Genomic DNA, 25,411 nt, shown 5'->3' with positions numbered 1-25,411 from the left:
CAGGACACAGATCAACAGCAGTCACAGCAAAACTGGAGGGCCGTTTGACATCACTCTGAACTCAGGCAAGCGAGTGGCCTGACACTTTGGAGTCAGTCAAGCGAGCTGTGAACAGCCCCGGGGAGGCAGAACAAGCCAAGTGAGAACCCACTGGGGGTTACATTCTAGAGAAGTAGGTTCGCTGTGCTTAGTTTGCATAATTATTCACCCTGATTTGCATAAACCAGATATCTGACTACAATAACATTTTCTTTAAAGTTATTTTTCTTGATTTGTTTGCTTCAACCTTCTCACCCATCCTCCCATCCTATTAGGTGTGAGAATGTGAGGCCAAGCAAGACTTCTCCAAGGCCCAGGGTGGCCGAGAAAGAGGCAGGAAATGGCTTGTGTGGCCTTCTTTGCCTGCATCTGCCCTTTGCTCCAGACCACACAGCCTCTGGGCAGCTGCTGCTTGTCTGCCAAGGCCAGTTCCCCTGGGGGCTCCCATGGCCTCCCGGTTGGAGCCAAGTCCTCTGCTTGAACCGGTGAATGCCAGCCCCGCCCCAGGGACTGACTGGCAGAGAAGTCACCACAGGCCTACATGGGTGTCCTGGGTAAGCTGTTGGCACCACCAACAAGCAAAACAAAAGGGCCCGAGCTCAGCCCGGGTTAGATGGCACCACCTGGGAAGAAGGGCCGGCAGCGTAGACCAGAGACACTGCCATCAGCACTTACCTGGTAAAGGCCATCGTGCCCCTTGCCTCTTCGCCGCTGGTTCTGTGGCAGTGAGACAAGAAAAGGTTTGAAAGTCAGAGAGTGAGCAGTGACCTTCCTGCTCAAGCACCCTACTCCTCCTCCCCCAGAGAGTCAGAGGTGACTGTCTCCCAGCCAGCAGCCTTCCCCCAGGAGAGAAAGCTCCTCAGGCCACTCCAGACCTTGGCCTCTGCAGAGTGAGGTGAGGGCTGAATTGGCCAGGCCAGGATTTGCTCTGTCCAGCTCAGGTCCTCCTGGTATCAGATTCTTGGATCTGGGCTACACGGGAGCTGCCCATGATGCCCTCTGCTTGGAATAAGATGGCCTGCCTGCAGCTCTCAAAGTTCTTGGCTAACTATAGGAAAGAGTATAGAGGATTTCTCATCATGGCTCAGTGGTTAACGAACCCAACTAGCATCCATGAGGATGGGGGTTCCATCCCCGGCCCCACTCAGTGGGTTAAGGATCTAGCGTTGCTGTGAGCTGTGGTGTAGGTCGCAGACATAGCTCGGATCCCGCGTTGCTGTGGCGTAGGCTGGTGGCTACAGCTCCGATTCGACCCATATCCTGGGAACCTCCATTAAAAAAAGAGAGAGAGAGTAGAGAGGTTCCTTAAAAAACTAAAAATTGAGTTGGCATATGATCCTGTAATCCCACTCCTGGGCATCTATCTGGAGAAAACTATAATTTGAAAAGATATATGCACCCCAGTGTTCATAACAGCACTATTTTCAACAGCCAAGACATGGAAACAACCTAAATGTCCACTGGCAGAGGAATGGATAAAGATAATGTGGTACACATATACAATGGAATACTACTCAACCATAAAAAGAATAAAATAATCCCATCTGCAGCAACATGGATGGATTATCATACTAAGGAAAAGAAGTCAAAAAGAGAAAAGGCAAATACCAATGATCTCACTTACATGTGGAATCTAAAATATGACACAAATGAACTTATCTATGAAATGGAAATAGATTCACAGACATAGAGAATAGACTTACAGTTGCCAAGGGGGAGGAGGGGTTAGGGAGGGATGGATTGGGAGTTTGGGATCAGCAGATGCAGACTATCATATATAGAATGGATAAACAACGAAGGCCCTCCTGTATAGCACAGGGAACTATATTCAGTATCCTGTGATAAACCATAATGGAAAAGAATATGAAAAAGAATGTACATATATGGATAACTGAATCGCTTAGCTGTACAGTAGGAATTAATTACAGGAAATTAACTATACTTCAATAAAACAAATTTTTCTTAAATTCTTGGCTCAATATCAGTGTTCACTGGGAATGGCAACTGAGTAGTGAGTACACGCTTGGGCTGTAGAGTTCCTTCAAATCCTGGCTCCCCTAATCACCAGCTACGTGACCTTGGGTAAGTTACTGGTAGGACATATATTTCTCATCAGATTATTATGAGAATTAAATAAGACCATCTACCTGGTAAAAGCACTGGCCAGGCCAACGTCATGGGCATACCGCCTACGTAGTCACACAGGGTTCAAACTTAGAAGGTTCAAATTCTGCTCTCACTGTTTGGAAATTCTTAATCGTTTATGAATAAAGGGCGCAAGCTTCCTAAGCAATGAACATATGCTGGCACCCATGAAGCCCTTGATAATGATTATTATTAACGGTGACAGATTTGATCTATTTTTGCAAAGCACGGGACATCTTAGAATCTAACTTGGTTTTTAATCCCAAAAGGGCATTAGCCCTTTCTGAATACCTTATATACTATCAACTGGGTGAGAGCTGGATTAACCTTTGCCTCTAGCGGCCACCACAAGGCTTCTTCAGATAACAGGAGGGATGGGACTAGAGGCCTATGGCAGGGTATCTGAAAGACCACAGGAACTTCTCTAGAGCATCTCACGCCACCCAATCCTTGGGAAGTAAGGAAGAGCAACACCCACCTCGCCCTTCATCCCAATCTCACTGTAGGCCTCTGCCATCTTGTCTTTTCGCAGCTCCTGGAGAAGAAGAGGGCGTGAGACACTGGTTTTATCAACTGATGTACAAAGCAGTGGGCTCCCCTATAAGAGGAAGCCTCTGGACTCCCAAGGTGGTGGGGGGCTTCCAGAGTCAAGGCTCCAGGCCTTATTCACACAAACGTCTCTGCCAAAACCCGGCTCCGATGCCACACTCCTCCTCAGCACTTTGGAACCTTCTCTGAGCCACCAGCCCTTTGTACTGAAGCTGAGAAGCTCAAGTTAGGTTCAAAAAGATGCGGGGTCCTAGCTGAAGGACACGCATGCTGGACAATGCAAGGGCTCACCCGGAGCCCCCCAAAACCATTTACTGGAGCAAGCTGTCTCCTTACACAGCCACCACCACGGAGGAATTGCTAGAGGAAAGGGGAAGTGCTCTCTTTACACTAGGTTACCCTCTTCAATGGCCCCCTTTGTGGCAGACCCAGGTCAACACCCAGGATGGGGAGGCTGACCTTTCAACAAGAGGCAACACTCAGAAGACTACTGGAGCTCCTAGGAACAGGAGGCCCTCTGAGGCAGTTGCCCAGCCTGACCTCACTGTTCCCCCAGGTCTCCACCAGGCTGATGGGGAAACTCCAGCAACAAGTTCCGAGGGTGGCCGAGGGAGGGCAAGCCAAGGGGTTTCCTACAAGCAGCCACTGCAGGCAGCAAGCAAGTGAGGCATTATTTGACCCAGGGAAATGAAGGTCAAGACAGGCAAAGACCATGGAGTAGGGAGCAAAGCCTTCATCCAGAGCCCTCCCCTAGCCCTACCCTCCAATCTTCTAAGGGAAAATGCACCGCCTCCTGTACTCACATTGTACACGACTTCATGGGGATTCTTCTTCCTCTGCTGGGAGAGAAAAAGGGGAGACATCAGAGGTAGAGAAACAGGAATCCACCTGGCCAGGAGGGTTGCAGCACCCTCCCCATTCCCCCTTCCCCACACTCTCTGTGAGCTTGGCCATCCAGCTGTTGCCCTCCCTGTGCACCTGCAGCCCTGGCACCCGTGGGAGCTCACGGGACTACCACGCTTCATACTCCCTAATGCACACGCTCTCTCACACCCAGGCTGAGCCCTGCTCTTAAGAAGACTCTGCTGGGGTCTGCTCCCCTCCCCACAGGGTGTGGAGTCTACCGCCAAAAGGACAGAGTCCCTGGGAGTCCTGGGGTCGGGGGGCAGGGGAGGGCTTCGAATCTGGGTTGCACATTCATGTGTGTGAGGTCCCTTGTGACAAAAGGGAGCCGAGGGCAAGGAGGAGAAAAGGGGCAGTGGTAAAGGGGATCTGTCACATGTCAGGGGCTGGCGAAGTGGCAGAGTGTGCTGGCCCTGAGGAGACCTCGCCTCTGCCCAGCAGAGTGCACACTCGCGCGTGTACACACACACACACACACACATGCACAGACAGCAAGGTCCTACCGGTTTTCCCCCCATCTCAGGATCCAGGCCCCCTCTTCTATCCAAGACCGCATACTCCTCTCTTCGTCCGATATTGAGTTCCTAAAACAAAAAAGTGTCAGGGACTGGGAGGGTGCGGGCAGCTGGACTGGGAATTCTTTCTGGGTGGGTTCACAAAGGAGGGAGCAGGGGGTTGGCAAGTCCATTGGCTACCATCATCTTGCAGACCATCTCAAAGAACCTGCTGTTACCATGGCAGGGGAGGGGGGGGTCAGATGATCGTCGATTCCATCAAGGTCTTGCACAGAGGGAGGGAACTCGCTTCCCCACCGGAGTGAGGATCCTATACTTCCTTCTCCACCCCCGCCCCCTCTAAGGAACCGCTGCCAGGTAGGGGCTCACTAGGAGCAGGCGCTACACTACACTAAGTAGGCGCCTTCCAGCTTCAAATCTCTAGCGCGCGGCATCCTCAGAGCATCCCCACGAGGCAGGCACGAGGGCTATGCCTGTTTACAGGGTTAGAAAACTGAGCCCCTGGGAGGTTAAAACAACTCGCAGGGCTGAGAGCTGTGGACTCTACCTACAGCTGAGCCCCTGGTCCAGGTTTCCTGCCCCCCACCCCGCCGCCCCCATCCCACCCCCACGCCGACCCAGCAGAGGACTGCACTTTCTCTCAGAGGCGCTTTAAAGGAGAGGCGGACTTACGTTATAGACCTGGTTCTGGCCCGACTGGTAGGCGGAGACGTCCGCGCTCTTGCTGAACTGGAGGGAGAAGGAAAGGAAAGCGCGTTACTCCGTGCGGGCAGCCTCCCTCCGCTCCTCGACGGCCAGCGGAGCGCGCCCTGCCTGCCCCAGCCTGGCCCTTGAGGAGCCAGCAGCCTGGCCGCCCCTTTTCTCAGCTCAACCGTCCTTTTACCTACCAGGGTTCAAGTGCGGCCACAGCGGGGGGTGCGGGCACCTGCCGCAGTTTCCTTTCCCCTGAGCGCGCCCAAGCGCGTGCGCAGAAGCGCCTGGTACGCGGACTGCGCTCCCCGCACCCGCCTCGGTTCCGGTATGTTCTCTAAGCCCCTTCCTCCCAGGGGCTCTGAGGACACCCGGAAAAGGACCGTGGCTGCGCAAGGTCCCATCGCCCATCCTGCCCCCTGCAACGGGGTGCGGATGTGTCGTGCTGGCTTGGTATCTTGAGGACCTGGCCCAGGCATATGGCCTCCCGCTCTCCTCAGTTCATGCGCCTCAGCTGAAATTGCGGGGTCTTACAGATTCAGAGCATTGGGAACTCCCGAGAGGTCGGCTAGGGCAGCGTTGCTCAAATTTAAGAAGGTCAGGGAGTTCCCCGTTGTGGCGCAGGGGAAACAAATCCGACTAGGAACAATGAGATTGTGGGTTCGATGATCCCTAGCCTCGCTCAGTGGGTTAAGGATCCGGTGTTGCTGTGAGCTGTGGTGTGAGTCACGGGCTCAGCTTGGATCTGGCGTTGCTGTGGCTGTGGCCGGCAGCTGTAGCTTCTATTCGACTCCTAGCCTGGAAATCTCCATATGCCACTGGTGCGGCCCTAAGAAGCAGAAAAAGAAAATCAGGCTTTTTCTTTTTTTTTTTTTCTTTTTCTTTTTTTTTTTTTTTTTTAAATAATAAAAGCTTTTGCCAAAGTCCAAAATCCAAAGGAGAAATGGGTGAAGTCACGGAAGTCATAACAAATGTAGCTTCCTTTCCAGAAGTCCTTCCGCCCTCTGGCCACGCCATGGGCCCCCTTCGCCCCACCTCCCCAACCCCCGTCTCCAGCCCCAGCCCCTGCCCCTCCAAGAAATAATGGGTCTACAAGGCACCAGGTGAAAACCCTGAGCTCTGGGCCAACTCTTCCACGCAATGATGAGGAAACTGAAGTTTGAAGAGAAAGGCTGGTGGGGCCTGGGTCAGCAGCTGGACAGAAGGATCTGGAAAGAGACTGCAAGTCTCCCACCTTCCTGCTCTTCTCCGCCTGAAGCAGAACCCCCTTTTTTGCCAGCAGAACCCCTGATGCTCTGATGTTCACACAACTATGTGGCTCCTCACTAAGGGGCCAGTATCAGGCTCACCCTCCTACTCTGTCCTGCTCAGCCAGACACCACTCCCCACACCTTCTAAGACAACCCAAAGTGCACACCAAGCCTCAGGTACCACCCGAGCTTGAGACTTTCCAAGACCAAGGCCCCTCTGAATATCCGTCAAGTTGGGGAGCCTATGCCCTCCCCCTAGAACCCAGTGGTACCCACCTTCTCTCTCAGGAACAGGGCAGTGATGATGACACCGTAGATGAAGAGGATCCCATCCAACAGGTAGCAGAGTTTGGGATCAAGCAGGCCGAAGCTCTGCGCAGCTGTGTCAAGAGATGAGGTTGGTCAGCAAGGCCCAGGTGATGAGACATGACCCCGCAACCCGAGGGCTGTGCCATGACTGGTCAAGGAAATCATAACAGCGAGCTGGATCCATTGTCCACACCCCAAGTGACCACAGCCTCTCTTCCACCCCCTTGGACCAGCCCCTGGGAAAACCTAGCCTGCCCCAACAATGGACATGGTGCCTTGGTTGGGTCACAAACCCTAGAACACAGGCAGGAGGCAGAAACTCAGTGGCGTGATGAAACTGTCCCATGTACACAGAACTGCGGCTTCAGGGCATGGGAACCCAGCTGGGTGTGAGCCCAATCTGAACCTTGCCCTCTATGGTTTTCTTTTTTTTCTTTTTTTTTTTTTTTTTGCTATTTTAGGGCCACACCCTCGGCACATGGAGGTTCCCAGGCTAGGGGTTGAATCAGAGCTGTAGCCACCAGCCTACACCACAGCCACAGCAACGTGGGATCTGAGCCATGTCTGTGACCTACACCACAGCTCACAGCAATGCCAGATCCTTAACCCACTGAGCAAGGCCAAGGATCGAACCCACATTCTCATGGATCCTAGCTGGGTGAGTCACGAAAGGAACTCCCTGAACTTTACACTCTGAAAGCCTCTATAAGATACCCACATCTGGATGAATGGCACGGCCACCTGAATTAGGATGTATTTACCCCTGAGGCCTGCCCATGGGGAGAGAACAGGACTGATGGCTAAATGAGATCATTTCAATCTCTAAGTTAATTAGGACTGTGAGAATTTGGGTTAACTCTCCCTTCCTGACTCCCTGCTTCCTTGGTGCCAGGCACAGAGCAGTGGGGTCTGGTGCTGGGCTTCCCTCCCCTGGGCGCTGAGGGGTCTCATGAGCAGCAGACAGAGATACCTTTTGTTGGTCCCCTTCCCTGCCTGAACCTGTCAATCTCCCTGCTCACCAGTCCTAGTTCCACAGCCTCAGCCTCATCCCTTGTGCTCCCCTCCCCTGCTACACTTGTTATTCCCAGGACACACCCTGCTCTTCCAGATTTTGCTTCTGTGTCTTTGCATGCACTACCCCCTTCACATAGTCCCTCCCTGCAATACTACCATCTGATGCATCCTACCAGATGCAGCTCAGAGGGGCTCTCTGTTTACATTGCACCCCAAATTGCCAAGGGACCCCTAATCCCTACTGCCATAATAACCTGTCAAACTGTTGTATGCATATTAGTTGGCACTTGTGCTGCCATACAATGGGATTTCGGCAGGAGGTACAGGAAATATTCTGGTTAAATAAAAGTTAGCATTTTTGCCTGAAAGCTCACTGCTCTGTGAGTGAGGAGTCACGGATTTTAGTCTAGGCTGTTATTCCTACCAGGTATGTGGGCAGCATCTCAAGTTGTAAAACGAGGTTTAGTAGGTGCCTCTCTCCAGCCCTGTCTGGTATCACAGAAGCAGCGATCTCAGCCGCCACAGTTTCTCCCGGCCCTGGCCGCCCCCTGTTGGCCGCCTGCGACCAGGACTTTGCCGGGGCTAAGAAGGCTGCCTCATCCTTACTAGCTTTTTGACTTGGGGCGAGTTTTTTTACCCTATTTTATCTGCCTCTTCTGTTCACCAGGTGAAAACTGCAACATTTCTTTAGGGTTTACTCCGTGCCAGACATGGCTTTGATGTAATAACTTGTCAGGTCCTCCCAAGAGCACCATGCAGACACGGAGGCACAGAGAACCTCAGTGTGAGGCAGCCCTGGACGGCTGGGGCAGTGCGTCTCCCCTCCCTTCGCCCTCCCTCTGGGCCCAGCCCTGCCCACCCCGCTGCAGCCCCACCGCAGGAACAACGTTTTGGCTTCTCCCACGAGCCCTGGGAACAGGTGACTCAGGGCTGCCCCAGAATCCCCACCCCCACCCCCTGACTCCCTCTGCCCTCAGACCTTTGACCCTAAGATTCCTTCTGCCTTACTGCCCCCAACACAGCTGATCTCTTTGTAAACTTCCCACAGCCCCTGCTCAGAAACCATCCAGGAGCCAATCTTTCAGAGTAAAGTCCAGCCCTGATTTAGAAGCCCAGGTTCAGTTGCCAGCAGCCGCCCCCATACTGCTCCCCAATCCTGCTCCAGCCACCTGCCTTTGCTGGAGCTGGTTCCTCTTCTCTGCCTGCCATTGCTGGCACCACCTGCTCTTACTTAATTGCTGGAATGGGACTTGGGTCCCATTTCATGTGCCCCAGTGAGACTCCAGTGTGCTGATGGAGGTGCAAGAGCCTGCCCCCAGTAGAGCTCTCGAAGACATAGTATGTTGAGTTATGAAATTCCCCTCCGTCTAGGCTAGAGAACAATAGCTGCATCTTCTTCCTTCTTGCCTTTTCCACAACCCCCAACATAAGAGTGCAGGATACAGAGTAGACACTCATTAGACACATGAAATTTTCAGGGAAGATGTCCAGCTCTGGCCCTGAGGCAAAGCCAGAAGCCCCCACTGACCCAAGGCGGGGGTCTAAAGGCCTCTAGGAGACAAGCCAGCCCCCAACAAAGGCCACCAAAGCTGGGGTGATTTTTTTTCTTTTAGGGCTGGAAAGGAGGTGTCAGTGGCGATTTATGGGGGTGGTTGAGCTTCAGAAAAAGGGTTGGGAGAAAATCGCTCAGTTACCTGTCACATAAAATGAGAACAGAAAAATTACTGGACAGTAAATTTAGAACAAATAAGAAGAAATATTTCTTGGTGTTGTGCAGAGCCAGCGCAGTGGGGGAGGGGACTGGCCACCCTCCCCAGAGATAAGTAACAGGGGCACTTCTTTCTTTCTTTCTTTTTAAAGAGCAGCATGATTTTATGACCAGTGACAAGTGTGCTGTGTGTGGTTTGGTTGAGAAGAGGCTATTAATTGTCACACACTCCCCAGGGTAGGAAATGTGCCTCTACCTAGTCTAGCTGTGCCGCCGCTGGGAGCAAGGGCACTGAGGAAGGCCGTGACAGTTCTCTAAGTTCCTTGGAAGGACCCAGGACCAAATTCAATTATGTGATGAATTAAGTATTTATCGGACATCTACTTGATGTCAGGGGATATTGAAATAGAAAGAGCCCTGGGAGTTCCCATCGTGGCACAGCAGAAATGAAACCAACTAGGAACCATGAGGTTGCCAGTTTGACCCCTGGCCTCGCTCAGTGGGTTATGGATCTGGCATTGCTGTGAGCTGTGATGTAGGTCGCAGACGTGGCTCGGCTCCCGAGTTGCTATGGCTCTGGTGTAGGCCGGCAGCTATAGTTCCATTTAGACCCCTAGCCTGGGAACTTCCTTATGCTGTGGGTGCAGCTCTAAAAAGCAAAAAAAAAAAAAAAAAAAAGCCCTGGATGGGGTGTCAGGTGAGTTCCATAGCAATACAGCCGTACCCTACAGCAAGTATAAATTCCACTGCCAAACAGAGACAAAGGATGAAATTAAAGCTGTAGTCTTTCATATGCACTGTAGTTTTTGTGTGCTTCTGAGCTATGTATCATTGAACTTCTCTAAGCCTCGTCCTCATCTATAAAATGGGGACAATAATATCACCTGTCTCATTAGCTAATGGTGAGGCTTGAGAAAATTATCATGGGTGCAGGACCTGGCAGAGAGTGGCTAAGTGCCGTCATGCCAGTGCCTGAAAAGAGCCTTGGTGGTCAGCCCAGGCCCCTGGACACGCAGTCCCTCCTGCAGTCCAGGTTGGTGTGAACATGTGTGGTGCCTGGGCAGCAAATTGAGAGCATCTGCCACCAGCTTCCCACCCCAGGGCACCGCCCAGCCCTGGTTGCCACTTCCCATCTGAAGCACCGTGATTTTTACTTTAAGCGTAATAAACTGGAGCCTTCTTGCCAAGTAGCAGGTGTGAAAAGAAAATCAAAATTGCATCGGTATTTTTAAGAGAGCTCTCAAAATTGGAGCCAGGAGGCCATTAAGGTAGTATCACTTAGGCACGTCTTAGCCTGGATGGATCTGACCTTTTGACCTGATGATGTGATCCTGAACACCTGCCAGAAACTCCAGATACTTATTGGACCCCCTACCCTAAAATAACACATGACTGTCTACCTACTTACGGGACCCCACCCCAACTCTAAAACAACTTGTGATTCCTTAAGGACAAATATTTTTCAATGCACACCAATTACAATTCTTACCAGGCAACTCTTAACAGCCTGGTGGCTTTTTGTCTTTATAAGCCTTGGCTCTTTCTCTTCCTTGGAACATTCGGGGTTGCCCAAATCTACATCTCCCAAATTGCATAACTTAAGACCCCAAATAAACTCTTTTCTTATTTGCATCCTCCTGTGTTTTTTGGTTAACACAGGATGCCTGGGGCAGGCTCTGTGAGATGCCCAGAGGAGGCTCTACGGGCTAGAGACAGATCACAGCATATCAAGCCATGTGTTCATTGTGTCTAAACATGTTAAGAGTCTTACTAGTGAGAGTGAGCCCAGCCATCTCTATACACCCTTTTGACATCTTCAAAAAAGCCCTGAATTCAGAAAGTTTCATGGCACTGACCATTAACCAGAAGATTCTGGGGCCCAAGAAGGCAGCCTGGAGGAGGCAGCTGCCCTAACAGAGTCTGGTCTCTCTGGGTGAGATGTATTTGAATTGCGACATTTGTCGCCCATGTGGACTGTGAGCTTCTGCGGACAGGACGAAATCACACTGGTCCTGCCACAGCCTGAAGCTGCAGGCAGCACTGGTGACCCCTCAAACAAATCCTGTCTAGAAGCAGGGCATCCCCTGAACTCCCTTTCATCCAGCTAGGAAGGATACCTCCCATTTGAACCACAATTTGTACTTTTAAAATGACTTCTTGTGCCTGATCAAGTTTGATTCTCATGAGAGCCCAGAAGAGAGACAGGAGGCTATTTTTGGGTCCAGTTCACAGGTTGATAAACTGAGACCAGAGGAATCAAGTAACTCCCCTAAGGACCTCTGCAGGTTAGCAGCAAAGCTGGATGGGATTACTGGTTTCCTGATCCCAGCTACTTACTTGTCCAACCTCTCTGTCTTAGGTGCACCTCACCTTTGGGTGCAGGACACAGAGTTTTCACCTAGCTCTGAATTCACATCCCTTACTGTTTGCTGGCTTTTGACACTTAGTCACAGAAGCTTGTGAACTTTTCACATCGTGTCTCCCTCCCCAACAAGCCCTGGAAAGCACAGATGATGCATTTTGGTTTCACTTGCTTATTTCCCCTCCTCAGTAGCCCATATGAGGCCACTTATGAAGAGGAAAGAAAAGAGGCTTAGAGCCAGAAAGACTAAGATTTAGATTCTGAATTTGCTGCTTACTGGCTTTGTGGTTTGGGACAGCTTTCTTAAGCACTCATGCCTCCACCTGCCAAAAGAGTTTCACAAGACTGACTTCACAGGGTACTTATGCAGATGAAACGAGATAACAGTGTGTGGGGAAGTGCCCTGCTTGGGGGCACAGGCTGAGCCCAGGAGTCTCAGGTGAACTTTTTTACCACCATAGAGGCTCTGGAGGACAAGCAGCAGCAGGGGTGGCCCAGAGCTTCCCGCTCCTTCATGCCAAGGTTGGAGATGGAACCTGGTCAGCTTCCCCAGCTTAAGATGGCACGACCCACCTTTCAGAGTATATGGGGATAAAACCAGACAACGAATATATATCAAGTGCCTGGTACATAGTGGGAGCCCAGCAGTGTGTGGACATCCTGAGATCTCCTGGCTTCACAAAATGGTAACAAGGTAACTTGCATTTGCACTCAATGCACAGTGTAGAGAATTCTTTGCCCTTGTGTTATCGGGTTTAGTCCTCAGAACAGCCCTGTATGATATGGGCAGAATTATTGCTCATTCTATTCAGATGAGCAAATTGAGGCTCAGAAAAGTCACTCAGCTGGAAAGTTCCCAAATTTCATACGATGCAAAGTCTCTCCACTTTATCCTGGTGCCTCTGAGGTTCCTCTCATCCAGAGAGTTTCCCGCCTTTTGTAAGAATTTCTTCTCCGATACCTCCAGCCTTTGCTTGAAAGTCTTGAGTGATGGAGAACTCACCACCCATCAATTGCCAGTGGAGACCTCTAGTTTTTAGAGCTTCTAAAAAACAACTTTGTTTTTAGGTCTGCCTCCAGAAGCACAAAGAACACAGGTACTTCCACTTCCATAGGGTCTTTAAAATCTCCCCCTTGTCCAGTTTGTCTCCCCCTTAATAAGAAGCACTTTAGCATCTCAGCAAGAAGACATCCTTTGAAGGTAGACAATTGGTGTCCAAGTCCTGGCCCCGCTACCTAACTAGCTATGAGAACGTGCGGTAATCACAGCTGCCTCCCAGGGTGTGTGAGATAAACGGGATGGGCTTGGTACATGGTAAACTCAGTACATAGGAGCTAATGCTATCAATACTAATAGCCTATGATTCAGGTAGGAGCAGACGGCTTCCAAGCCTCCCTGACCTCCTTTTGCATCTCCAATCTTGAGCCCAGGGTCCTGCTGCTGCCCAGCCCCACCCTCAGACTCAGACACAATGGGTGATGACATTGCAGGCTAAGAATTTAGAAAACAGGAAGTCATGTGTTTTCAGGAAGGCAGTGGCAGCCTGTGCTGGCCCCTCGACCACAGCACCCCTGGCAGCCAGACCTCCCCCTCAGGGGAGTTGCTCTCTTTCATTGAGCAAATAACTTTCACTGTAGCAGGAAAGATAGAGGCTAGACATATAGGATAATAGTTATAACCGCTAGTTGAAGATTTCTTTTGCGCCAGGAAGCACATGTGTGCTTTCTCATTGGATCCTTACAGCACCTATGAATTTATAGCCGGAAATTTGAGACAGAGAAGTTTAAAAACATGCCTAAAGTCTACAGCCAGAATTGAACCCAGGCCTATCTGCATCCATAATCCAGAAACCATGTGGTCCAAAGTCCTAACCATCGTTTGGTATTGCCCTTGACCACTTCCTGGTCTTCAGAGATGGGGAGAAGGGATCCTCACCAGGCTGTGGAGACCTTCCTTCTCAGGGGATCTATATTAGCAGGTGATATTCTGACTTTACAAATGGCTTCTTTCTTTAAGGAAGCAGGGGGCTGAAAGGCCTAGGGGGTTAACAGGTATAGCTGGCCTGTTATCAAATGAGAGGTCAGAACCCACAGCAGCCAGAGCCCGGGGAGGCTGATCCACTTGAAGACATCCTAATCACCTTGACCTGCAGAGCAAGTCCACATCATTTATGAGTACCACATAATTTATTGCTACTCAACTTTACTTTGTCGGTCTCCTCCACCCCCTCCCCAGTGTTGGATTTCAAATATTCATGTTTCATTGTAAAGCTAATCATCTGATCATAACCATCTACAAATAATATTCCCATAGACAAGGATTCCCAGGGAACGGGGGGAAGGAGATTGATTTCATACAGATAACAGGATTATGGGTGAATATTTCCCTTCTTGTATTTTTATTTCCATTAAACATTATGTTTGTGCAGTAATTTTTTATCTGTGATCACTTTTTATTTTTAAGTAAATCTGCTTATTATAAAAGTACAGGAAAGTAGAAAAAAAATCAAAATCACCCATAATCACACATTCAAGCCACTATTAACTTGATGGCTGAATGCCTTCCAGTGTTTGTTATTTATAAATTGTAATCATTCTACATAAAAACTTCCCTAAAAAACATTTTTTCAGTTATAATTATAATTTAACATTAGATTTTCATGTTGTTTCATATCTTCATATTTCATGTTACTTTATAGTTTTACTGAATATTTTTTAAGGGTTACATAATAATCCTTCTGCTATTTATTTAACAATTCCCCCATCAACGGCTATTTGTTTCCAACTTTTTCCCATTGTAAACAATTCTATGATGAACAGCTTCATTCCTAAAGCTTTTTATAGGTTTAGAATTTAGTCAATAATATTTTGAAAAATGAAAGCTAGGACAATTGGCCCAGGAGAAAAATCAGCAAAAGATATAAGTAGGCAATTCTCAGAGGAGGAAAAATAAATTGCTTACAGACATATTAAAAGATACTCAATCTCACTACTGGCCAGGTAAATAAAAGTATAAAATGCCCAAGAGATGAATCTCATCTTCCACAGCTGGCCAGAAGGCCACAGCTGCAAGGACATGGGGAGGAAGGGCACTCCTGGCAGAGGAATAGCAGGTACAAAGGTCCTGTGGTGAGTCCATGCCTGGCATCTGCTCAGCAAGGAGGTGGGTGTGGCCAGAGTAGTGTAAAAGAGGGAGAGTGATAGAAGATGAGGTTAGAGGGTGACAAGAGGGTAGGAGCATTAGTTAGAACCTCATTGGCTGGTGGATTTTACTCTTATTAAGATTGCAGTGTTTTCTCTTTTTAGACGTTATTTTTGGTAATTTCAAAAACATGAAATAAATTTAAAAGAAAAAAATTAAAGCCAACTGGATAAATTTGGTTCACAGTTACCTTGGGCCCCTGGGTTGGCTAGAGAGGCAGGACAGGTGAGCTGCAGGACGAGCCTAAGATCTGGGCGGCACTGCCAGAGTGTCGGCCTGCTCTGTAGAGGTCCTCCAAGATTTGTCTTCATTTACCTCACTCTAGTAACTTTACCTCTTTCTGCCCTCAACCCAAAAACCAAGCTATGGTTTCCACCCAGAAAGTAGTTTTATTTCTATTGAAGGGATGGATGCAAATCCATTCATTCTTTTGTTCTCTCTTAGTTCATTACAAAGGACCACCAAGCCTTTGTTTCTGCTATGGGCTGAATTCTGGCCCTTCAAAATTCATAACCCTCATTACTTCAGAATGTGACTCTATTGGGAGATCTTTAAAGAGGAAAGTAAATCAAAATGAAGCTTTAGGGTAAACCCTAACCCAAGATGACTGTTGTCCTATAAGAAAGAGGAGATTAAGACACAGTCACACACAGAGCGAAGACCATGTGAAGACACAGAGAGAAGACGACCATCTACAAGCCAAGGAGAGAGGCCAGAAGAAGCCAGCCTTGCTGACACCTTGATCTCAGACTCCTAGCCTCCAGAACTGCGAGAACATAAATTTCTGTTGTTTAAGTTGCTCAGTCTGTGGTCCTTTGTTAGGGCAGCCCTAGCAAACAGTTGGTTTTCTTCTCTGAAAACAGTCACGATGATTCCTAACTTCTGGGTAATTGTAAAGAAGGGACGTATGGCATGTAAGCGACGACCTAGCACAGTGCCTGACATGTAGTAAGTATCCGAAACACTGTGTCAGGCCATGGTTATTAGGGAAAGGTGCAGGCACTGAGCTAGGCAGCGAGGAGCAAGCAAAGACTCAGATCTAGCCTCACGGCCGAGCAGGGAGATGAACAAGTACACAGATCGTCCCCAGAAGAGAGATGCACAGGGCCCTGAGGGGATCCAAGGGAGATGGCGCCTTTGTCAATGCTCTGGGGATAAAACAGTGACAGGCAAGTGACCTCTTCTGGTGAGCAGAATTCATGTTTTGGGTCTTCGCATGCATTCCATCTTCCCAGCAGCCCCTCAAGGCCTGCAGGCAAGACTTTGATTTTAGCGGACAGCTCTTGCTCTGTGCCAGGCACAATATAAGATATATATACACATATACATACATATACGCACATACATTTTATATATATATATATATAGTGTGTGTGTGTGTATCTATATATAAAGAGAGAGCAATATATACACATACGTATATATATGTCTGCTTATGCATATATATACACATATATGCATGTATGTCTATATATACATCTATGTCTATGTCCATATCTATATCTAGAGAGACAGAGAAGGAAAACAGGGACTCATTCTGCCCTCTTGCCTCTAGCTTGGACCTGCGGCTTTCCTGCTCAGCTCCAGGGACGGTCATGGTCATACCAAACATTTACTCTACGCTTCCCATCTACAAAACCCTTTTCTATTCTTGATTTCATCTCATCCTTACAAGAGCGGCGTGAAGTAAACTGAGCAGATCTTATTTGCTCCACTTTATCAATGGAGAGCCTGAAGGTCAGGGAGGTGAAGTGACTCTCCTGAGGTCCCAAGGAGCATATGTAGCAGAGCCTGAATGAGGGGATAGGTCTCGCCAAGTCTTTGTTCTTTCTCACACAGCACAGAGCCTACAGCCCTCACGAACATAAGCACCATTTAAAACCCACTCTAAAGCAAACCCTTCATGCAAAAATTCCAGGCAGAATTTTTCCATTTCTCTGAAACTTTAATTTATTCTTCAGATAAACCCTCATGGTATAAAAAGAGATATGCACAAAGATATTTATTGCATCATTATCCGCAGGAGCAAAAAACAGAGAAAAAAGAAAGAAAAACAATGTAAACATCCACCAGCCAGAAACCAGATAAATAAATTTTGGTATATTCATATATAGTAGTTCAAGAAAGATCTTCCAGATTATTAAGAGAAAAAAGCAAGCTCTAGAAAGGCATGTATAATATTTGTGTAGAAAAAAGAAAAGGCAGGAATTCCCATTGTGGCTCAGCGGAAACGAATCCGACTAGTATCCCTGGATGTGAGTTCAATCCCTGGCCTTGCTCAGTGGGTCGGGGATCCAGCGTTGCTGTGAGCTGTGGTGTAGGCTGACACCGTAGCTCCGATTCAGCCCCCAGCCTGGGAACTTCCACAAGCCACGGGTGCAGCCCTATAAAGCAAAAAAGAAAAGGCATATTGTGTAGGCTGCACACGTGTGCATATATATATATATAAATACATAAAAACACCTGATGGAGTTTCTGTTTGGGATGATGACAAAGTTCTGGAAACAGTCACGATTTTAATAAATCTCTCCATTTAGGACTCTCTAATTTCTGTAAACACGGTTTATGCTTTTCAGTGTAAGGTTTTGTACATACTTTGTTAGGTATATTCCCTTTGTTTGAGAAGAAGCCATTGACCAGGAGAAAATATTTTTAAATCACAACTACAAAAGAAGATTGACTCTTGAACATATAAAACTCTGAAATACATAAGGATGTTGGGGAGGGAAATTGCTCTGTATCCTGTTGTGATTACGGTTACATGAATCTATCCAAACTTTATTATTATTTTGTTTTTTAGGGCCACACCTGCAACATATGGAAGTTCCCAGGCTAGGGGTCGAATCAGAACTGCAGCTGCTGGCCTAAGCCACAACCACAACAACACAGGATTCAAGCTGCGTCCACAGCTCACAGCAAATCCAGATCCTTAACCCACTGAACTAGGCCAGGGATCAAACCTGAGTCCTTGTGGATACTACTCGGGGTTGTTAACCCTGAGCCACGAGAACTCCCTATCTGAAAATTTAAAGCTCAGAACTAAATACCAAAAATAGTGTATTATTAATTATCATTACTATTAAGTCTGTAATTTTTTTAAAAATAGAAAAATCTACAAGACAGTAAAAAAAAAAGAAAGAAAAGAAAAAGTTCTGGAAACGGTTGAGATTGTTTCACCACATTGTGAATGTACTTCATGCCATCAAATTGTACACTTAAAAATGCTTAAATGGTAATTTTATTTATACTTTGCCACAACAAAAAAGTTTCTAGGAGTTCCCATTATGGGGCAGCGGAGACGGGTCTGACTAGGAACCATGAGGTTGCGGGTTCAATCCCTGGCCTCGCTCAGTGGGTTAAGGATCCCGTGTTGCCGTGAGCTGTGGTGTAGGTTGCAGACTTGGCTCATATTCCGCATTGTTGTGGCTCTGGCGTAGGCCAGCAGCTACAGCTCCAATTCAACCCCTAGCCTGGGAACCTCCATATGCCTCGGGTGTGGCCCCAAAAACAAAAAGACAAAAAAAAAAGTCTCTATATCATCAATCATATCTATCTAGCTGTCCGGATAGCTACATGCACAAAATACATTATCCATGGTTAACTCCAGAGAGTGGAAGGGGAAATTGAGCAAATTTTTCTTATTTTCCACTTTACAACTTTCTGTGCTTTTTGAAACTCTATGATAGTATATTACATTTCTAACATTAAACAACACAAACAAAAACAAATGACATGAGTCAAACAAGGTGTGTGCCGCACAGTTCTAGGCAAGAAGAAAGTGGAGGGACGGGGATTGTCTACCTAAGAAAGCACCTTGAACTTGGCTGTGGCTCAGTACATTTCTGGTGACTTGCTGAAATACTTACTTGAAGTATTTCAAATGTACAGAAAATTTCACTCTAATGGTATTTTTATGTTCATGCTTATAATACATGTAAGCATGAACATAAAAACAATGACTGCTCGTGAGTAACTTAATCGCTATTGTTGTTAATATTATCCAATGCTCCAGAAGAGATGCTTTCAAACAGAAGTCCCTCTGGTCCCCATCCCTAACATGAGAACCAGCCCAGACAGGGGAGAGCTGCTCTGACCCACTGCCTCACTCCAAACACGCCCTTGCTTCCTGAGTTAGGCATCCAAGAGGCCAGGCAGGTTTCTGAGTATCAGTAGCTGAGCTGCCTGGGCAACCCGAGAGACCGTGCTCAGAAAGAGAACCAGAAGGGCCATTCCTATGGCCCTCATCTGCCCTCTAGGAACCATTCTGCTGGCCCCAGGTGACTGAGGGTAACTCCTCTAGGTTCCCGAAGCACCCCCAGGGGAAACCTGTGTATCTTTCTGCTTGACTGACGCCCCCTCCAGCCAGGGGGCTCCTCGAAGCAGGGGCCATGCCTCCTGCACATCTGTAGGCCCTGTGATGGGCTTCCCTTGTTACACTGGTTGGGGGGTGGGCAGCAATGCTCAGGATGAGGTCTGCCACTGCACCAAGCTTCAGCTTCTCCAAGACAGGGGGAGAGGAAATGTTTTGATTTGAAGTCAGACATGAATACCTCAGGGGATAGAGCAAACAACTCCCTGAGATTTTAAGCCTGGGAAGGCTCAGGCTCACTGTGCCCCGTGTGGGGGTCACCCCTGGAAAGGAGATGGGGAGAAGCAGTGACCTCTCCTGGAACAGCTTGCTCACAGTACCCCTGGGCCCCTGCCACCCAGATCTGACAGGAATGCATCCTGCCCCTGGCTGTCACAGCCCACCTGGTCTGCTCAGGGGCTGGACTTTCTCTCCAACCACACCCAAAGCCCAGCTGTGCCAGACCCCAGCCCCAAAGTCGCCAACCGAATTCATGAAGGACAGCCTGCCTCCTGAGGGAAAGGAACCCTGGGCCGGGCTGAGGGGCCTGAGACCCTTCCTTCCCACGCAGTCAGGGTGGGCTTCCCGCGCTGTGTGTCGCGCTGTCCCACCACCTCTCAGTGCGGTTACACTGGGAGCAGCAGCTCCTCCCCTCGGCCCACAGCTGGCTCCTTGCTCGAGGTTTCCTGTCGAGCACTGCCATCCAGGGCCTGGGTTATCGCCCGAGATCTCCCATCTGAACTTGAACTGCTCACACACTCTCAGGCGCCCGCCCCCACTTGCGGTCCCTGCCCCCCGGAACCGCACCGCCCCCAGCCTCTGCGGGGAGGTCTACCGGGGTGGGAACGCTGGCTCGGGGGTGGGGCCGGAGGGGCTGCCTCCCAGATGAAGGAAAACTGTCCGCCGAGATGCAGGGACCAGGCCAGGAAGAGGGGGTAGACAGTGACTAGGAGAAGGCCTGGCTCTGGGTCACTGGGCACACGGTCACACCTGTCCACAGTGGTACAGCCTTGAGGACAGGCTGCTGCTTTCCGATCTGAAGGCCCAGGAGAGGAAAAGCCCCTCTGGAGACGTAAACCTCCACCTGGGGTGGAACCTGAATCCCGCCAGCACTGCTCCTCCTTCTCAGAGAACCAGGAGGAAGTGCAGGGGTCTCTGTGTTCTCACACAAGTGGGGGACTCCAAATGTCATCAAAGCTGCCACTCTCACAATCCGCAGCTGCTTTCATTTTGGAGCCCTGAGCACAGTGTCAGGGCCTTCCTGTGGCCGACGCCCAGCAAGTGGAGAGCGCTGGATTTTATCTCCACCGCTCTGGGTGGGGTTGTGGGAATGCACTTGTCAGAGGGGCTGTGTTCTCTTCCACGCAGCTGGGGAGTGGCCCAGGAGGCAGACCCTGTTAGCTTCTTCTGATTTTTTCTGATTTGAGCTAATCAGGTCGCATGACAGCGTACATATAAATAATACAGAAATTTTTTTTTTTAATCTTTTGTCTTTTTAGGGCCACACTCGCGCGGCACATGGAGGTTCCCAGGCTAGGGGTCTAACCAGAGCTACAGCTGCCGGCTTACACCACAGCCACAGCAACACCAGATCCGAGCCGGGTCTGTGACCTGCACCACAGCTCACGGCAATGCCAGATCCTTAACCCACTGAGTGAGGCCAGGGATCAAACCTACAACCTCATGGTTCCTAGCTGGATTTGTTTCCACTGTGCCACAGCGGGAACTCCCAGATGCAGAGAATTTTGAGTGAGGACAGAAAAAGTCAGCTGAGCTCCTCTCTGGGTGAAAAGAGGTGGCTTTACTCTTGGCTGTCAGCAGAGCCAAAGCCCTCAGCAGAGCTTGCCAGTCAGGTCTGGGCTTGTGTCGCAATCACCCCAGAGCAGCTCAGTGAGTCTCTGAAGACATGCTTCCTGGTGTTCTCTTATATGCTTTACTTCCCATCACCTTCTGGGTTGGTTGGGTCTGGAAGATTCTTTGAACACATCCAGTCCCACCTGAGCATGTGTGGACAGGCTGCTCCTTGAAGGAGGGCAGCCCCAAGGCTCTCTGTCGTGGACACAGAGCAATCTAGCAGGGGCCAGTAACCCCATGCTCTGTCCTTCTGTCAAAGAAACAACCCGAGGGACCACGACCCTGATGTCACAGGTCCACGCTGTGTTTGTTCCCCATGTTTCATGTATTGAATGTGATCTCAAGGGGACGTTGTGCCTTCTCTAACATGGCTACCTGGAGTTTTGCCTTGTTTAAAATATACTAGGAGTTCCCATCATGGCGCAGCAGAAACGAATCTGACTAGGAACCACGAGGTTTTGGGTTCTATCCCTGGCCTTGCTCAGTGGGTTAAGGATCCAGCGTTGCCGTGAGCTGTGGTGTAGGTCACAGACGAAGCTCGGATCTGGTGTTGCTGTGGCTGTGGTGTAGGCCGGCAGCTGTAGCTCTGATGGGACCTCTAGCCTGGGAACCTCCATATGCCTCGGGTGCCTCCCTAAAAAAGAAAGACAAAAATAAAATATACTAACAAGGACTATGGTCCTGGCATTTCTTTTTCTCCTAGCTCCGCTTTTTTTTGACATCCAGTCATTTGCTGAGGACCAGCTCGTTTGATACTGGGGCCTGCCGGGGAAGACCTTGCTCCCACCTGTGTCTTGGGAGATTCTGAACAGCTGGTGTGAGACGCCAGCCTGGGGGGCGCCAGGAACCGGGGTGGGCCTCTCCTCTCACATTGCATCACCACCGTCTCTTTACGGCGGCCTTTGTTATTGGTACCAGAGCCACAGCTGCTCTGACAATTTAGGGACTCTGAGTGGTTTGCTCAGGGCTGTGTGGAAATAGGATGGGGGGCCTGGGCACTTCAAAGCATGCTTTAGACCCCATTGCAGGGTTAGTCGGCCAAAGAGAACAAGTCCAATTTTCCAAACAGAGCAGAATGATCCGTGAAGGAGAAAAGAATATTGCAGCCAAAATGGAGCTGGCACCTTGCCCCTGCATATCTTTCACTGATTTATTCTGGGTGGAGAAGGGGAAAAGTCACCCATCAACCCCGGATGATGAGAGGCACTGGGAATTAAAGCAGGGCACCTGTGAGCTTAGGCGTGAGCGCAGGCTTATACATAAACAGGCACTGGAAAGTGTTCCCAAATGTTGTCCACAGCTCTTCCCCAGATCCTGCCTTTCCCTCTCACTCTAGTAATTCTTTCCAAGCCCTTCTCAGCTCCCCACCACCACCTCTAAGGCCTCCCTCCCCTAGAGCTCCAGCCTACACAGATTGCCATTTCGTTCATTATTTTTTTGTGTGCAAAGAGCACTTTGTTACTCTCATTGTGTCTAAGGGGTTCTTTTCTACTCAATTAGATTGCACATTGCCCATGGGCAGAGAAAAAGCCTGGCTTCTAGTTCTTTTAATTTTACTACTGTAGGAAGCCCAGTGGTAGGCATCACCAGAATCCAGTCATTACATAATTGCCAGGATGATTAAGAGGCTCATTGACTGATTGGTGCCCAGTAACGCATCAAATGAATGCATTTTATCCCTACATTTCAAAGAACCTATGAGTTGGAAGAGGCCCAAGGGACAGTTCTGATGGAAGCCTGGGCTAATGCTATTACCCAAAGTGTGTAACCTTAAGGAAGTTATTTTACCCCTGGTTTCTTTGCCGCCAATAAGGGTGTGTTCGAATAACAATCTCTATAGTTCCTTCCAGCTCTGACCCAGTGTTCAAACTAGTCATCAGGAAGAAAACTACAGAAGATTTCTTAGTGAACAGATGTCACAAAGTGTCAGATTCCCCAAGTGCCCTCTACCGTCCCTAGTGTCCCTGTATGCATGGTCCTGGGACGAGCATGAGTAACTAGGACAGGATGTTGCAGCCCCTAAGCCTGTGAGGGAGGACAACTGGCAGGCCTTTTCTAACGATGGGCCCCAGGCTGTGAGCAGGGCCCCTGCCCTGTGTTTGACTCAGGACCCGGCCCTGCCAGGCAGGACTGCCACCCAGGGCAGCATCCTACTGACACCTAAACAAAGAACAGGCCAAGGTTCACCCAGAAAAGATGAGCCTTCTGGGAGGACCAGCCCATGGTTTCCAGTAAGACTGTGCTCAGCTTATCCTTCCATTAAATTCTTCAGCTCAGAACTTTTACTCATCTTTCAGTGCTCAGATCAAATATTACCTCCTCTGGGAAAATTTCTTTGCCTCCTCAAGCAGAACTAATCTCCCTTCAGTGGGCACCTGTTTCTATTCTACAGGGTGCCGAAAAAGTCAGGAGCCATGACTTTTATGAAGTCACTTAAGTTTACTGTTAAACAGAATATTAGTAACATTAAAAAAAATACATTTGCTGTGTTTTCCTTCATCCTTTGGATACCTGTTCAGGTGAAGCACCTCTAAACTGAAATGCATTCAATTATTAATCTTATTTTATTTATTTATTGCTTTTTTTTTTTTTTTTTTTGCTTTCTAGGGCCACACCCAAGGCAGTTACCAGGCCAGGAGTCAAATCAGAGCTGCAGCTGCCAGTCTATGCCACAGCCACGTGGGATCTGAGCTGTGTCTGCAACCTACACTGCAATTCACAGCAACACCAGATCGTTAACTCACTGAGGGAGGCCAGGGATCCAACCTGCATCCTCTTGGATACTAGTCGTGCTCATTAAGCCTGAGCTACAACAGGAATGCCTTAATCTTATTTTTAAAAGGTACAATAAATACAGTTTTTTCTCTGTGTTTCCAAGCTTTTTGGAGACTTTGTGGTGTGGTTCTTATGCTTTTTTCACATTGACAATTGGACTCATTGTTTTAAACTTAGAAGAATTTCCTAATAAGTTGCCTGAAAGTTGAGGTAAATCAGGTCAAGCATATTGTTTGAAAACGTAGCTAACATTCTGTTTAAAAATAAGTTCATGATAATATCTCTGACAGACCTGTAGCTTCTGTCAGAAACTAGTATTTGATGACAGTTCTCTCCCTATTAAAAATTAAACTCCAAGAGTTCCCGTCGTGGCGCAGTGGTTAACGAATCTGACTAGGAACCATGAGGTTGTGGGTTTGATCCCTGGCCTTGCTCAGTGGGTTAAAGATCTGGCGTTGCCGTGAGCTGTGGTGTAGGTCGCAGACACGGCTCGGATCCCACGTTGCTATGGCTCCAGCATAGGTCGGCGGCTACAATTCCGATTAGACCCCTAGCCTGGGAACCTCCATATGCCGCGGGAGCGGCCCTAGCAAAGGCAAAAAGACAAAAACAAAACAAAACAAAACAAACAAAAAAACTCCATACGACCTGGACTATATTTTTTTCTTTTTTGATTCTGCAATCCCTAGCTAGTGCCAGCACAAAGTAGGTGATCCTAAGGGTTTGATGAATGAATAAATGATAAATTCAGCTGGGACTCTCCCCAGCCCTTGCTATGGAGCTGAGCTCTGAGTTGGCTGCCTCCTCTGTTTTCAACTCTCTCTCTAACCTCTGAAAGCTCGACAAAAAGAAATAAGATTAAGACTAAGAGATTTATGTCTCAGATGTCCAAAAGTGTGAGTGGGTGTCAGAAAAATCTGCCCTGTGTGCAGCAAGGTGCAGGAAAGGCCTCCCTTTTCACTTAGAGGGTCTGCCGTCTAGTTTTGCAGCCCGCGGCGAGTTTTTTCTGAGCTCCTGTGAATCGAGCTGGGTGGGCCCTGGGAGCACCAAGGGGAAGGGCCCAGTCCATTTCCCAGCCTCCATTTCCCAGCCTCCTATGCGGGTCGTTTGTGAGAAGGGAGGTCGGGGGTCGGGGCTGCTGGCTGGATTGAAGCACAGCCAGAGCTGGAAGGCTTTCCTGGAGGTGTGTTTGTCAGTTTGGCAACCCCTAGTGTTTGTGCCAACCCACGCCCCGCGAGCACTCGCCTGTGACGTACTTTGTTAGCGTGGATCAAAGGCCCCACAAAGCCTGCGGCCCCTGCAGCTGCAGTGCTGGGGACGCGCTGAGGACGTGCTGGGGGGCGTGGGCGATCATGGGCTGAGAGCCAGCCTGCTGGGCTCCCACCTCCTATCGTGGCTCTCTCCCATGGTAGGGAGTTCACCCTGCAGCTTCCAAACCAGCCTCCACCCTCCCCCTTCTCAGGTGGGGGTGGGAGTGGGGGAGGGGTGGAGTGAGGGGAAGGCGGGGAGCCTGGTCATGTCACCTCCTCTCTTGTTCTGTTACCCCATAATTTGGGTCCTCAGGACCTCTCACCAGGACTACCAGGAATCAATGAAATCTGCTACCAGAACCCACAGGACACCTCCAGCACCCTCAGGCCATTCCTATTTGACCACTAAATCTAGATTTATAGGCATATAAATGCAGATACCACTATGGAAAAGCAAACGGAAGAAAATATAGCAAACTGTTAACAGTGGTTTCATCT

At 49.0% G+C, this 25,411-nt stretch overlaps 1 protein-coding gene across 2 annotated transcripts in view; it reads right to left on the bottom strand.

The window, feature by feature from the left end:
* CD247 (CD247 molecule) overlaps positions 1 to 25,411 on the bottom strand; it is a 90,559-nt gene that overhangs the window by 1,645 nt on the left and 63,503 nt on the right. The window contains exons 2-7 of one of the 2 annotated variants that reach the window (XM_047784008.1): positions 6,368 to 6,471; positions 4,824 to 4,880; positions 4,140 to 4,220; positions 3,537 to 3,569; positions 2,663 to 2,719; positions 715 to 756 (exon numbers count right to left, since the gene is read on the bottom strand). In XM_047784008.1, the coding sequence (XP_047639964.1) occupies positions 715 to 756; positions 2,663 to 2,719; positions 3,537 to 3,569; positions 4,140 to 4,220; positions 4,824 to 4,880; positions 6,368 to 6,471 (374 nt within the window). Of the gene's footprint in view, positions 1 to 714; positions 757 to 2,662; positions 2,720 to 3,536; positions 3,573 to 4,139; positions 4,221 to 4,823; positions 4,881 to 6,367; positions 6,472 to 25,411 lie in introns of both variants that reach the window. The other variant, XM_047784006.1, reaches the window with a different exon arrangement.

Source organism: Phacochoerus africanus, chromosome 6 (genome assembly GCF_016906955.1).
Source record: "Phacochoerus africanus isolate WHEZ1 chromosome 6, ROS_Pafr_v1, whole genome shotgun sequence".
NCBI lineage: Eukaryota > Metazoa > Chordata > Mammalia > Artiodactyla > Suidae > Phacochoerus > Phacochoerus africanus.
This window is presented reverse-complemented; position numbering and strand designations above follow the sequence as displayed.